The sequence below is a fragment of the Chiloscyllium plagiosum genome, unplaced genomic scaffold (assembly GCF_037043375.1).
Source record: "Chiloscyllium plagiosum isolate Xiang-an unplaced genomic scaffold, Cpla_swu_hap1 HiC_scaffold_7, whole genome shotgun sequence".
NCBI classification, from domain to species: Eukaryota; Metazoa; Chordata; class Chondrichthyes; order Orectolobiformes; family Hemiscylliidae; genus Chiloscyllium; species Chiloscyllium plagiosum.
The window spans coordinates 24,145,483-24,161,291 of NW_028270145.1; the positions used below are offsets into that span (position 1 = coordinate 24,145,483).

A 15,809-nucleotide genomic window follows, 5' to 3' on the forward strand; every position below is an offset into this window, starting at 1 on the left:
CACCACTCAACCTCACATTGGCAGAGCCGGTGGCTGTGAGAGGCGGGATCTGCATGTGGTGACTCATTAAGCAGTGATGAACAGACAGCAAGGGGAAAAGGCAGCAAAGGTACGAACTCAGAGGGGTAAAGCTGCACAACAATTCAGAAGATTTTGAAAAGGCAGCATCAAGAAAAAAGCTGAAGGATAGCATATAGAAACATTTGTGCATTAGTAGGCCTATCAGAAGGTTTGCGTCACCATCAAGGAACATGGAGAAATCCAGTTAAGCCTCACTGTAGGTTTTATGAAGAACTTTTGAGTCTAGAATGGAAATGATCGTCAACTTCACAAGAACACTTACAGAGCTGGGACTGATGACAACTCTGCTTCCACTGCAGCAAGAAACCTCTCAATGCCTGGGTGCTGCAGGACCTTTAGAAGGACATCATGCAGGAGCACTTGCCCAGGCAAAGGCACACAGAGTGCAGTCATGAAGGGAATGTTCAAGGATGACAAACTGATTTTTTGTGGAACATTGCACGGTTTGTTTCCTAAAGCTGGCTTGGATCATCAGTTTTGTGGTGGCCCAAAAGAATGCTATGATGGGCATCAACAGAAAGAAATTACTGTATGAGACTGTAGCTGTAGAGAATGTGGGGTTGTATTCACCAATACTTCTATTGTATGAGCTCACCACAGATTGGGACTGGAAAAGACATGCTGCTTTTATTGACATTATTACTGCTGCTAAAATACAAGGCATTCACAATGCAAAGTGACAGATATATTCTCCAAATGACCGTAACAAGGCCGATTGAGAGAGATCTGGCTGAAGAGTCTGTGTGCTCATTGAGTACATATATGCACAAATCCAACTGAAATACTGAATAAAGCTGTTGCATTCTAATATTCTATTCTTATTCTTGTGTGGTGATGCATAAAACATTAGAGATATTCCAGCTCAACTGAAGCAAATAAAATAGTAGAGAATATATTAAAACCCTGAACATTGACAACACAAAACAAACTGGCGATTTGGAGAGATAAGTGCATAAGAAGAAGCAAGGGGAGCACAAGATAAATACTCTCAATTTTCTGTCCCTCTGACAAGAAAATGGAGGACGAGTAGCCTCAAGTAAAGTTGTCACAGTTTCAGAGGACCAGAGGACTGCTTGCTTATTAGAGAGATGACTGGTGATGAGTTTAACCTGAAGGTCATCACACCTCAAGTGAGGGGAAGGTGGGGAAGTTGGGACCTTAATGTTGACCCTCACCCTGTATGGGAATTGATCCTTACTGTTGGCGTCACTCTGTACTGCAAACCAGCCATTAGCCAACCTGACCTCAACTCCAAATCTGCCTTACATGATTATTTCAAACAAAGTTAAATATTACACCAGTAATCGTTTGCAAAAAAGGTGCAAGAATCTCTTTACAATCAAGTTGGTCAGAACAAATCTTTGGGTCTGAAAATATTGATCAATCTAGTCTGTAAACAGAACTTTGCTTTCCACCAAACAACTCACTTAATAACACTCAAAGCGACGTGCAATACTGTCCTTGAATGACAGTGCAACCTTCAAGTTTCCAATATTGCATGATATATTGATACAGCACAGAAACAAACACACAAATTGCAAACATAAAAGAGAAACATAAAACACAAGCATGCAACAAGCACCAGTGCCATTAATATGAGATGAAGCATTGAACTGCATGACAAAAAAAAAAACCATCTTTAAGATGGTACTTCAGCATGAGCACCTGTTTGCCCCTCACATCAATACAAATGATTCTCTACCACAAATTGCAGAGTTGTGTCTTTTCCCCCAACCACCTCTCAAACACCACCACCAGAAAGAGATTGGCTGGTCATCTGTTATTATTATTTGAGAAATCTTGCTATGCGCAAATGGCAAATTCATATATTCTAAGCAACAATTCATTTGCCACAAGGTGCCACAGGACATTATGAAGTCAAATGGTTTGTGAGCAAATGCTTTCTGTTTCTTTTACAATACACTACCCCTTTATTGAACCAGTTACTCAGAGTACCAGGCAATTTTAATTTGAGGCATGTAACAGCAGATCAATAATCCTGACGTGTCTGCAGTCAAATCTTTCCAATCCAACTCTGCACTATTCAGTTGCCACTTACATTATAATGGCAGTGGCAACAGTTATTGTATGTTGACGTCTGCATCTTGTAATGCTGTAGAGAAAGTAAAATAAAATAAACATTTACTGACCTAAATGGGTATGCGCCATGAGGTCAGCTAGTGAAGCAGTAGGTTTCCCTCCTACATGTGATGAAGTGGACGATGCAGAGGATGAGGTGGAGGAGCTCTGGATAACCTTGTTAAGCCAGTGCTCTACGTTCAAATGGCCCTGGTTTGGAGTGGACGTGATCCGGCCCTGGCGACGGAGTGAGCCCTCATCTTCCGAGGCTGAAGATGTGTCTGCATTCAATATAACACTAATGTTAGGACAGTGTAGTGTCTACTTTCGTAAACTCAGTTACACAGCCTCACAGGGAGGCATTCATACATGCAGCAGAGTGGATTCGCAGGACACAATGTGCATCCCTCAGTAACTTCGCTGGCTAACGTGTAACTGGAAAATAATTTTAACTCTTCGATCCCTATTATGAATTCATCATATTACACATGCAACAGAAAACAGTCAATATTGAGACAAAAATTAATCTGAACACACATTTTAAGGCTGTGAGGATTGCATAGTATCTCAAGGAGTTCAACCTACCACTACTTCTGTAACTTATGTTCACCACTGTGTGTGTTTTTGGAAGCAATTAAAATTATTGATCGTTTCACATAAACCCTAAACCACATTTAGAAACTGGACAGACATCTGCAAGAGCATCTCTTGGTCTTTTCAGGAATGGAGGAAAGCAGAAAATATTCAACAGTAGGCCAGTTAGCTAAATGCCTGTCAAAGGTTTTAGAGTCAATTATCAAAGACATGATCGTGTAACAGTGAAAATAATCTCAAGGAAAATCAGGAAGAGGTAGCACTGTTTCAGATACAAATTATGTTTAACCAATTTATTGGGGTTCTTTGAAGGAGGAACATACACCGAAGATAAAGGGGAGCATACAGAGCATAAAGAGGATTTCCAGGAAGCATTTGATAACTCAGATTATAGCAGCCAATAAAAGCTATGGGCAGAATGGGGAACCGATTAGCATGGATAGAAGCTTGCTTGATGGCAGAAAACTGTGTACAAGTAGGTGTTGGTCTGATTGGTAGGATGTGGCAGGTTGCAGGGGCCTGTGTTGGGGCTTCAATGTTTGACAATTTACATCAATGACTTCAATAATGTGAACCAAAGTATGACAGCCAAATTTGCAGACAAGATAATTAGGATAGGGTGTTGTGAAGAACACATTAGGAGGTCATAGACAGATATAGATAAGTTGACCAAGCGGGGGAAAGAAACTGTCAGATGGAATATAATGGAGTGAAATGAGATATTGTTTACTTGGCAGAAAGAATGAAAAGAAGCAGAGTACTACTTAAATGAACAATTATTTGGAGTGAATTCAGAGGTGCAAAGGGATTTAGGTCTTCTGTTGCACAACTGAAAAAATCTTTCAATGAAGGTACAGTACATGAATCTAGAAGGTGATGACTGCTATCCTTGGTTATGGGAAGAATTGAACATGAAGATAAGGATGTTATGCTTTCATGGTGAGACCACATCCTGAAAGTGGTGCAAAAACACAAATTGCTGGAAAAACTCAACAGGTCTGGTAGCATCTGTGGAGACAAAGCAGAGTTAACATTTCAGGTCTGGTGATCCTTCTTCAGAACGGTCTGTAGCTAGAAAAAGATTAGTACAAATGAAGATTTTTTTTAGTGGGTGATGGTGGATAGAAGAGAGCTGGTCAGCCTGGGAAAATCAATAGCTACTCATGGGGCTTATTAGTAGCTGACATTGGATTGTTTGTGGTAGCAGCCTAAGTGACAAGGCGGCCTTGGTGTGTGGGTGTTGGGAGAAGGATATCAAAGAAAGTGCTCAGACTCTAAAACGAGTGAACTCAACACAGTCTGGAAGGCTGCACGGTCCACAAGCTGAAAATAAGAATTGTGCTTCCAGCTTTGCTGGAGCACTCCAGCAAGCTCGAGACAAAAGTGTTGATGAGCGAATACAGCAGTGTCTTCAAAAGGCAGGCAACAGAAAGCTCAGGGTCATTTTTGCAGACAGAACATAGCTGTTCTGTGAAGTGGTTGCTCAGTGTATGTTTCATTGCCTCAAGGTCGAGCAGATCACATATGAGCAGCGAATTCAAGTTGACTACGTTGAGAGTGCATGCAAATCGTTGTTTCACCGAGAATACTGTGAACACTTAAAAAAACACACAGCACCTGGTTATAGTCCAACAGGTTTATTTGGAAGCAATAGCTTTCGGAGTGCTGCTCCTTCATCAGGGGGTTGCAGAGTATAAGATCGTGGGACACAAAATCTATAGGTAAAGTTTACAGTGCAATGTAACAAATTATATATTATGTGGGCGGCACGGTGGCCCAGTGGTTAGCACTGCTGCCTCACAGCGCCTGTAGACCCGGGTTCAATTCCCGACTCAGGCGACTGACTGTGTGGAGTTTGCACATTCTCCCCGTGTCTGCGTGGGTTTCCTCCGGGTGCTCCGGTTTCCTCCCACAGTCCAAAGATGTGCGGGCCAGGTGAATTGGCCATGCTAAATTGCCCGTAGTGTTAGGTTAAAGGGGTAAAGGTAGGGGTATGGGTGGGTTGCGCTTCGGCGGGTCGGTGTGGACTTGTTGGGCCGAAGGGCCTGTTTCCACACTGTAAATAATCTAATCTAATCTAATCTAATCAAAGACCCGGGTTGTTTTCTTAAGTCCCTCATCTTTTAGAATGACCATGTTGGTTTCAGTTCTTTCATATGTAAATTGCAAAACTTTTTAAAAGTTACATTCTCAAATGAACTTTAACAATTGGTGTCATGTTGGCCCAGATAAAATATTGAAGGTGTGAGGTGCCCTGAGAGAGACGGTCTGTGCCACAATGGTCAGACTGTTTCTGATCAAAAAACTGGATTTACAGAATCCATTTACATGGATTCATGCAGTTTTTGAGCAAAATAAAATCTAATTCTACAAATACAAATTCCAACTTATAGACGTGTGTGTGCACGTGTGTGCGCACATGGTGGGGGTGGTTAGGAGTGTCTGTGAGAGGTTGCGTGTGTGCATGAGAATGAGAGAGCTTGCATATGGGAGAGGGTCTGCGTGAGTGCGGCTGTGCACGTGGACCTATGTGCGCAAGCCTGCATCTGTGTATGTGCGTGTGTGTAGTGTGTACAGAGCCACCTGTAGTGTGACACGAACCCAAGGTCCCAACAACACACAAAGCCAACACACCAGGACATCCCATCACATCAAGCAATGCGACCCTGTGTTAGAACCCCTCTGGCTATGTCGAAGGCACCTTGAAACCCATTGTACAGGGGAACCAGAGCTTCTACAGTCACAACACTACAGATTTCTTACAGACAGTTACAGACTAGTCGACCCAGGAACATTCCTCATCAAAATGGATGTTTCAGCACTCTACACCAGCCTCCTCCACAATAATGGTATTGCGGCAACAGCCTCAGTACTCAACACTAACAATTGCCAATCTCCGAGAACTGTCTTACAACTCGTCCGCTTTATTCTCGACCACACATTTTCACCTTTGATAACCAGTTCTTCATCCAGACACATGGAACAGCCATGGGGACCAAATTTGCACCCGTGTGTCAACATTTTCATGCACAGGTTCAAACAAGACTTCTTCTCTATGCAAGGACATCCAACCTACAGTATATACCAGGTACACTGACGACATTTTCTTCCTCTGGATCCAAGGCGAAGAGTCACTGAAAAAAACTACACAGTGCTAGCAATAAGTTTCACCCCACCATCAAACTCACCACGGACTATTCTCAACTATCTGTTTCATTCTTGGACACATGCATCTCAGTCAAGATGGACACCTCAGCACCTCACTCTAACACAAACGTGGTCTGACGTGCCACAGGGAGAAACCTGTAATGACCTCCTCAGGAGACAGACATGAGCTGCAACCGACAAGATACCCTTCGTTGTCCAGTACTTCTCATGAGCTGAAAAACTATGCCATGTTCTTCGCAGTCTGCAACACATTATTAGCGAGGATGAGCACCTCGCCAAGACCTTTCCCCCTTCCCCACTTCTCACCTTTAAACAACCAAACCTCAAACACATCATTGTTTGTTGCAAACTGCCCAGCTTTCAGGACAGCACCATACAACCTTGTCATGGAAGATGCTGCAAGACGTGTCAGAGTGTCGGCACGAATACCATCATTACACATGGGGACACCTCACAGTGTACGCGACAGGTACTCATGTGACTCAGCCAACGTTGTCTTCCAAATATGCTGCAAACAAGGATGCCCTGAGGTATGGTACATCAGCGACACAGAGCAGAGGCTACGGCAACGAATGAATGGACACCGCACAACAATCAACATACAAGGGTGTTCCCTCCCAGGCGGCGAACACTTCAGTGGTCCAGGACATTTGACCTCAGAACTTCGGGTAACCGTCCTCCAAGGTGGACTTCGGGACAGATCAACAACAAAAAGTAGCCGAGCAGAGGCTGATAACCAAGTTCAGTACCCATGAGGATGGCCCCAACCAGGCCTTGGGTCTATGTCACACTGCAGGTGACCCCACCCCAACACACGCGCACACATACACGAAGGCACTCTCTTATACACAAGCTCTTTCATTCGCTCACACATACACTCCCACACTCAGATGCACCATCTCACAGACTTATATCCCTTTACACACACACAAACTCCATACTCACAGGGGCGCATGCACCCCCGCACACACACTCAGTTTGTGGTGTGAATTTGCACTTGCAGAATTACAGTTTACTTTGCTCAAAAACTTCATGAATCCATGTAAGATTCTGTAAATCTGTTTTTTAGATTAGAATCAGTCTGAACGTTGTGACACAGATGGTCTCACACAGGGCACCTCAAACCTTCAATGTATTATCTGGGCCAACATGACACTAATTGTTAAAGTTCGCTTGAGAATGCAACTTCTAAAGTTTTGCGATTTCCATATGAAAGAACTGAAACCAACATGGTCATTCTAAAAGATGAGAGACTTAAGAAACAACCCAGGTCTTTTTCAATATTTAATTTCAGTTACATCACACTTTTTGGATAGTTTGGACAGGCTGGGTTTGTTTCCAATGTAATTTAGAGGTGGGCAGACCTGAATCAAATGTGAATGAACCTGAGTGGTCTTTACAAGCCAGACATGGAAAAGATGTTTCCTCTTGTGCATCAGTTGAGAATAGAGACAAGCAGAATTTTATTCCAAGAGTTGTGCCTTGGGAACACACTTCCTCAAAAGACAACAGAGGTGGGGTCATGGAATATTTTGAAAGCAAGGCAGATCATTGTTTTTATTGGATAAGGGAACCAAAGCTTATTGAAGATTTGGAATTCAAAACATAAATACATCAGTCGTAACTTCTTGAATAGTGCAGCAGCTTGAGAGCTGAATGGTTTACTTGTGCCCCCAGCCCATATGCTTGCAGATTTGATGATTTCTCTTATTCGCTGTTGTATTCCATGTTTGCTGCCCATAGTTTCCTTACAGATATTTGTTCAGCTCTTTACTGTATATGCCTGTGCAATTCTTAAAACCAAAACATGGAAATTTAATTTTTTTCCTATAAAATTGATCCCAAATTCTACCAGTAGCAGGCTCTCATCAAATAATTCTGTGCACTCAGACATTAAACAACTGTTGACTTAACATGACACACATTTTCAATAATTAAAAATAGAAGTACTGCCAGGCACAAGCACTACATATTTTCCCCTGCTATGCTAGACTCAAGTCCTTGACCTTTCTGCAAAATCAATTTTTTGTTTGCAATTTCTGAAATGGTGCAACAACATGACTATCTGGTGGCAATGGTGTGAAAAGAAACAGCATCACTTCATACATTTTGTGTAATGTATTATTTATCAACATATTTCTACAAAAAGGATCAGATGTTCTAGAATATACACTAATTGGTACGACCCACCTATCTCACCAACAACATATCTGTAAAATAGCCTGAAACATACAGATGTATGGTACACATGAGGTTTTAAACTTCATATTCATGTTCATGTACCAAATGCTCTAGTTCTGGAGTGATAATACTTGTTAAGTCATTTAATGTTGTCCTGCATGGTTGTTTCACGACAGGTTATTAACTGTTTCCAATATAATTTAGAGGTTATTAGCTGAAAATTAGATGATGAGGTTGCACAGCAGGAAGGAACAGGCTTATTTCTCAGAGTTCTTGGTACCCAGACCCTTGGCTAGTCCCAAACATTGTTAGTTACTTAAACAGCAATCCAAATCCAATACTGACTGCCATTAAGAATTACATAATGGCTTGGCTTAGCTCTGGACTGCACATCTGACTGTCTCCATTTTTTTCTTATTCATGTTACTCTTGTCCATCTGGATGGACAAAGCTGTGACTTAGGAAAGGTACTATCTAAGGAGCCTTGATGAGTTTCTGCAGTGCATCTTGTCGCCTGCAACTGAACATCAGTGGAGATTTGGGGTAGGGGGGGAGGAGTGGATACTTGTGGATGTGGTGCAAATAAAGTAGGCTACTTTGTCTGGGTGATGTTGCATTTTTTGTGTTGCTGGAGCTACACACATCTGGAGAGGTGTGGAGAATCCATCACATTTTTGACTTGTGCCTTGTAGATGGTGGACAGGTTCTGGGGATTCAGGTGGTGAGTTACTCACTGCAAGGTTCCTCACATCAGACCTGCTCTTATAGATACTGTATTTAAATGGCCAGACCAGCTCAGTTCTGGCCAGCGGCAACCCCAGGGTGTTGATCGGTAACATATTTTATATTTTGATAACATAGATGACATACATCTATCAAAGATTTCAGTGGCTGCCTGACTGAACAAATGATTGAAAATATTCCTGCACATATTCATCAAAACTACAACAACTATGCAGAGTTCAACACCTCAAGTTAGATCAATTACGTAAAATTCCACATTTTACAAAGCAAATTGAAATCTACCAAGAACCAAACTGCTATAGAAACACAGTAACTCTGGCAGCATTTTTGGAGAAAAAGTGGAGAACACATTTTAAGTCCAGCATTTCTTCTTCAGAATACTTTTGCCAGACTGGCTGTGTTCCTCCAGCAATTTCTGCTTTTGTTTCAGACCTTGTAGCATCTGCAGTTTTTTGATTTATTGTCCTAAGAACGAGACATTTTCAACGTACGCAAACCATTAGGATTAGTCTGAGACTTCAACAAGAAATATTGTATGATCACAATTTTTCTTACCATCACATCATGTAATTGAAACTCGCACCCAGTAAATACACTTCAACACTGCACCTCAACACTTCACTGTCAGAGAATTATTCATATTTTATAACTCAACACACAAGACAACCATGACACCTTTCGTCAAAAAAGGGCAACACAAAATCTTTCTCTTCGCATGCACAAACCATGTTCACTCAATTAATTCAACAAAAATGTTATTTGTGGATTTGGGTAAAAGAAAATGACAATGAAAGCTTTAGGATTGTCAAGAAAATCCAGATGGCCCACTAAAGTCATGCAGGCCTACCATCCTCACCTGGACTAACTAACATATGACAGGCAAAATCAACGTTCCTGATGAAGGGCTTTTGCCCGAAATGTCGATTTTGCCTGTCCTCTGATGCTGCCTGAACTGCTGTGCTCTTCCAGCACCACTGATCCAGAATCTGGTTTCCAGCATCTGCAGTCATTGTTTTTACCTAACTAACACATGACACCAATCCTACATAACATGACTAATGCTCTTTGAAATACAAGGACCAATAATTGCATAGATTGATTCTTTACTTAAAAAAATCCTTCAGGAAAATATGTTCATTTTCTAAACTGGCTGGTGTGGAAAGAGACTTCAATTGTGATAAATAGGTTTCTTCTGATCGTGGACTAAAACACAAAACAAGGGTTCTTGCATCTGCAATGCTTGGACGAGAAGGCTTAATTTCAACAATATAGGTTCTAATTCATTTTAGATCCAAGCAAGACAAAAAGGAATATCTTAATAGCAAAAACTTTAAGCTGCAGAGGCATAGAGGGATGTAGGCGTATGCATGTGCATAAGTCACATTCACAGAATAGAGAACAAACATTTTTTTTTTAAAAAAGTGATCAATGCGGTCACTTATCGAAAGGGAGATGGAAGATGAGAACCAAATTATGAGAGTTTGACTGTAAAATCTTCACTAGGCCGCATACTCTCAGTGTTAACCATCATAGCTCAGTAAATATGTATTGTCCGAGGGAGGGTAAAGTTTTCAGATTCAGCAGAATAATGCTGAAGGTTGGTTATGGCAGTAGGTTGCATTAACCTGCATTGCATTTCCCTAAATTTAGAAGATTGACAGCTGATCTAATCAAGGTGTTTAAAATAATCAAAGGATTCAATAGGATAGGCAGAGACAAAAAGTTTCTTGTGGCTAGAAAATCCAGGACAAGTGCAATTACTTTGAATGCATAATAAGAATGAAATTAGGAAGCATTTTTTCCATACAAAGTTAAGTGCAAATTGAGAACTCACACCCATTAAAAGCGGTTGTGTTTAAGAGAGAGAATGATCAATTTTCACGAGGTGAGGATATTAACGGATAAGAAACCAAAGATGGTTAAAAGGAGTCGAGATTCAGAGTGGGCATCATCTAAGTATGTGGTTTCTCCATCAAAGTAACATGGACACACAGAATACAAACACACCCAGTGAATTTCCTAAGCACTGCAGTCAATGTGGACACATGGCACAAGTAAAAGGGAAAACTGAGGGACAAGCACTTTTTCAATCAGATATAGCATTAAGTAGCCAGTCTACAAATGTTACTGGTACTGGAAAAGCACAGATCAGACAGCATCCAAGCAGCAGGAGAATCAATGTTTTGGGTTTAAGCCCTTCATGAGGATATGTTCATAAGCCATTCCTGATGAAGGGCTTATGCCTGAAATGTCGATTCTCCTGCTCCACAGATGCGACCTGACCTGCTGTGGTTTTCCAGCAACATACTCTTGACTCTGATCTGCAGCATCTGCAGTCCTCACTTTCTACCAAAAATTACTGGTACTCTAGATTGGGGAAGCAAAAGTTAAAACATGAGAAAAACACAGGTATCAAATTTTATGCACTCAATGGAAATACTTACTTAATTTAGTCAAGTTATTTTAAAATATTTATCTTCCTCTGCAGATATTTAGAGATTACATGTTACTTGCATAACGCAGTGAAAGGTTTCCACTAATGAAATTCACTATATCCTACGTAAAATGCTGAAGAATTTAATAAAATCTGAGCACCAAGTCTTCAAATGAAAAATTTTTAAATCAACCACCTTGGACAAATTGTGACATACCTCCAGGGCAGGTGGGACTGGACGTACCTTAAATTCAAACTGAATAGCTTTAGTCCAGCCTTATTTTAGTCGATGATGCTAATACTGTTCTCAAACTCCCACTCCCTTAAAAAGTTAATACCTTGCACAATCATTACTTTCAGGAGGATTGCCAACAGCCATCACTGCTCACCACTAGATAAAAGTATATGGCTTTCTGAAGAGAGGAGAACAGAAACAATTCTTTCAAAAGAATATCATAACTTTAACTCTGTCTCAAGCAGAATTCTTTCTTGTCCCTCAACAAAAATCAGACAGATGGTCTGTACAAATTAAAATTTAACAACGAGAACTAACTGTACGATGAGTGGTCTCTGGCAGAAACAAGTTTAATTTTAGGAGATGCGTACCTGGAGGAGTGTATGCATCGAGTGATGAATGCACAAGCACAGAGCGTCTCTTCGAAGGCATCGGCATCTTTCGCTCTTTGTATTTGGCCAGAGCTGCTTGGACTGCTTCTGTGTGCAAATCTGTAGAGACAGGAAGATCAGCAGATAATATGAACAAACATATAAAGGAGAATCAATACTTCTTAAATCAAACAGCTTGAAGGCAGTCTTTTTAGGTACTGGGAGCCACTGCACTTTCGTTTATTCACGGTGTTTTGAATTTTGACCCCTCACTATGGAGTTCCCATGGAGTTGGCAGTCATGTCAAAGAATGTTCGCTGGTGGAGAGAAGAGGTGTAAAGAGGAGGAGAGGGAGGAAGGAGGAAGAGAGCGAGACAGGAAGGGAGGAAGGAAAGAGGAGACACAGCTACAGGAAAAAAGGGAAAATCAAAAGCAAACTCTTCCAAAGGGGTCTCAAATCACAAAGACGAATGTAAGCCCCATTCATGAATCAAACTGCAAGATATTTTACTAGAAAACTATTGAGGAAACAGGAATGGAATTTTATAATCATTGTACCATAAAACCTGAATAGTACTTAATCATAAAGATTGTAACTAAGAGTAGATGGTATTCTGAAACCTAAGTAGCTGACCTCTCAACAGCCAAGCAAAGAAGTAGCATGTCAAATCTGAATGATGTACTTATGTTTATGCCTTTTCAAAGGAGTGAGATCACTACAGCATTGGCAAACAACTGAGGTGACCAAGTGAAGTTATCGGAAATGCAGTTGTGCTCTTTTAATTTTCTATATTCAGTCAGCATCTTTGGAAATACCACTCAAATTTACAAAGTAATCAATATTTGATTATTAACCATATGCTGGGGTAAACCCAGTCTTAAAAAAAAATCACTTGCACACTGACTGGCTCAGGGGGAAGGGTAAAGGGAAACAGGACCTTCGTGATAGGATACTTGATAGATAAGGAGACAGATAGGAGATTCTGTGGCTGCAAACAGAAATCCAGGATGGTGTGTTGCCTCTGCTGTGCCAGGGTCCAGGATGTCTCAGAACAGCTGAAGAATGTTCTCACGGGGGAGGGTGAGTAGCCAGAAGTCACTGTGCACATTGGCACTAAAGACATGGGTAGAAATAGGGATGAGGTTCTGCAGACTGATTAGAGAGCTCGGAAAAAAAGTTAAAACCAGGATCTTGGTGATAATCTTTGGATTACTTCCAGGGCCACATGCTAGTGAAGGTAAGAACAGGAGAGCATGGCAGATGAATGCATGGCTAAAGAATTTGTGCAGTGGGCAGGGATTCTGATTTTTAGATCATTGGGATGTTTTCTGGGGCAGAGGTGACCTGTTCAAGAGGAACTGGTTGCATCTGAACTGGAGAGGGACCAATATCTTGGCCGCCATGTTTGCTCGTGCTGCAAGAAAGGGTTTCAACTAGAATGGTAGGGAGATGAGATCCTCAACAGCAGGGACACAAGCGTGAGGCTCAGTGGAGATACAATAATCAGAAATACTAAGTTGAAGAGAAAAGTCATGCTGGAACATGACAGGGAGCAAAGAAAGCCTGTTGGATTAAATTGCATTTATTTCAATGCTAGAAGGCTGACAGGTAAGACTGATGAACTCAGGGTGTGGACAGGTACGTGGGACTGGGATTGTTGCCATGACAGAAATATAGCTAAAGGAGCTTCATGTGCTGGGTATAGGCACATTAGGCAGGACAGAGGTGGTGGAAGTAGGGAAGAGAGGAGTTGCATTTTGATGAAGGTGAGTATCACAGCAGTAGTCAGACATGAAATAACTGAAGGATCATCCAGAGAGGCTTTGTGATGAAGCTGAGAAACACGAAGGGGATGGTGACATAATTGGGGTTGTACTATAGACCCCCAAATAGTCAATCAAAGTTAGAGGAACAAATATGCAGGGAGACTGGGGAGACTTGCAGGAGTAATAAGGTTGTCTTAAAAGGGAATTTTAATTTTCCTAACATAGACTGGGACTGCCAGAGCGTTAAGGGCTTAGATGGAGTGGAATATGTTAAGTGTACCCAGGAAAGTTTCCTCAGGCAGCATATAGAGAGCCCTACTTGGGAAGGGGCAAAACTCAACCTACTCTTGGGAAATAGGGCAGGACAAATGACGGAGGTGACAGTGGGGCAGCACATTGGGATCAGTGACCATCGTTCCATTAAATTTTAAAACAATTAAGAGGGACAAAACTGGTCCACAGGTTCAAGTTCTAAATTAGGCAAATTTAGTCAGGAGCTTGCAGGAGTTCATTGGAGTAGTTTGTTTGAGGGCAAAGGGACATCGGACAAGCCTTTAAAAGTGAGATAGCTAGAGTTCCTGCTCATAGGAACATATAGACCTTGAACTGCAAGGTTGGCAGGAATAGAAAGCCCTTGATGTCAAGAAATATTGAAGCTTTAACCAGAAGAAAAAGGTAATGTGGCTCAGGTACAGGCAGCTGGGATCAAGGGAATCCTTGGAGGTACGCAGGTAATACATGAGTTTACTGAAGGAGGAAATCAGGGTGAAAAGGAGGCACAAGATAACTTTGGAAGAAAGTGAGGACTGCAGATGCTGGAGATCAGAGCTGAAACTGTGTTGCTGGAAAAGCGCAGCAGGTCAGACAGCATCCAAGGAGCAGGAGAATCGACGTTTCGGGCATGAGCCCTTCAGGAATCCTGAAGAAGGGCTCATGCCCGAAACGTCGATTCTCCTGCTCCTTGGATGCTGCCTGAGCTGCTGCGCTTTTTCAGCAACACAGTTTCAACAAGATAGCTTTGGTTGAGAAGATTAGGGTGGATCCAAAAAGGTTCTTTAAGTATACTAAAGGAAAAATATTGAGAGAAAATAGGGTCCCTCAGGAGCAAAGTGGACATTTTGTGGAGGACCACAGGAGATGGGTGAGGTCCTCGATGAATATTTCTCCAGTTTACCATGGAGAAAGACATGACGACTTAGGAACTTGGGAAGTTAGCGATAATATCTTGACAGCCCATATCACAGTAGAGGACGTGTTAGATGTTTAAGAATGTATGACGGTGGATACATCTCCTGGTCCTAACCAGATAGATTCCAAGCACACTTCAAGAGGCTAGAGAAGTAGTTGTGGGGGGCCTGGCTGAAATGTTTGCATCATCGTTAGCTATGCGTGAGGTCACAGAAGACTGAAGAGGGTAGTGATCATTGTGCCATTATTCAAGATGGGTTGCAAAGAAAAGCCTGGGAATTACAGTCAAGAAAGATGAACATTTGTGGTGGATAAGTTACTTGAGAAGATTGAGAGACAGAGTTTGATTAAGAGTAGGCGGCATGGCTTTGTGAGTGGGTGATCATGCCTCACAAACGGATTATAATTCTTTGATGAAGTTGACAAGAGCAGGGCAGTAGACGTAAACTGTATGGATTTCAGTAAAGCCATTCATAAGGTTCCATATTGTAGGCTGCTCTGGAAGGTTAGATTGCATGGAATCTCGGGTGAACTGGCAAACTGGATACAAAATTGGCTTGATGTGAGGGAGCAGAGAGTAATAGTGGAAGCATGCTTGCTGGATTGGAGACCTGTGACTAGTGGAGTGCCTCAGGGGTCAGTGCTAGGTCCACTGCTGTTTATTTTCTATATCAATTATTTTGATGAGAGTATACAAGGCACGATTAGTACGTTTGCTGATGACACTGAAACTGGCATTGTCGTGGACAGCGAGGTAGGTAATCTGAATTTGCAGCAAGACTTTGATCAGCTGGGGAAATAGGCTGAAAATCGGCAAATGGAGTCTAATATAGAGAACAGTGAAATCTTGCATTTTGGAAAGTCAATTCTAAGTCGGGGTTTCATGGGGAATAGTAGGGCTTTAAGGTGTGTCGTGGAAGGTTAAGGAGTCACGTTCACAGTTTCCTTAACCTCGAATCACAGGTAG

General features: G+C 41.8%; 1 protein-coding gene across 3 annotated transcripts in view; it reads right to left on the minus strand.

The window, feature by feature from the left end:
• The window catches only part of LOC122551395 (disco-interacting protein 2 homolog A-like), a 282,532-nt gene that overhangs the window by 126,926 nt on the left and 139,797 nt on the right, over window positions 1-15,809 (minus strand). For all 3 annotated transcript variants that reach the window (XR_015757618.1, XM_043693215.2, XM_043693216.2), the window contains exons 4-5: window positions 11,888-12,007; window positions 2,232-2,441 (exon numbers count right to left, since the gene is read on the minus strand). Coding sequence is in view for 2 of the 3 variants with exons in the window: in XM_043693215.2 (XP_043549150.1) it covers window positions 2,232-2,441; window positions 11,888-12,007 (330 nt within the window). In the remaining variant the exon portion in view is untranslated. The remainder of the gene's footprint in view (window positions 1-2,231; window positions 2,442-11,887; window positions 12,008-15,809) is intronic.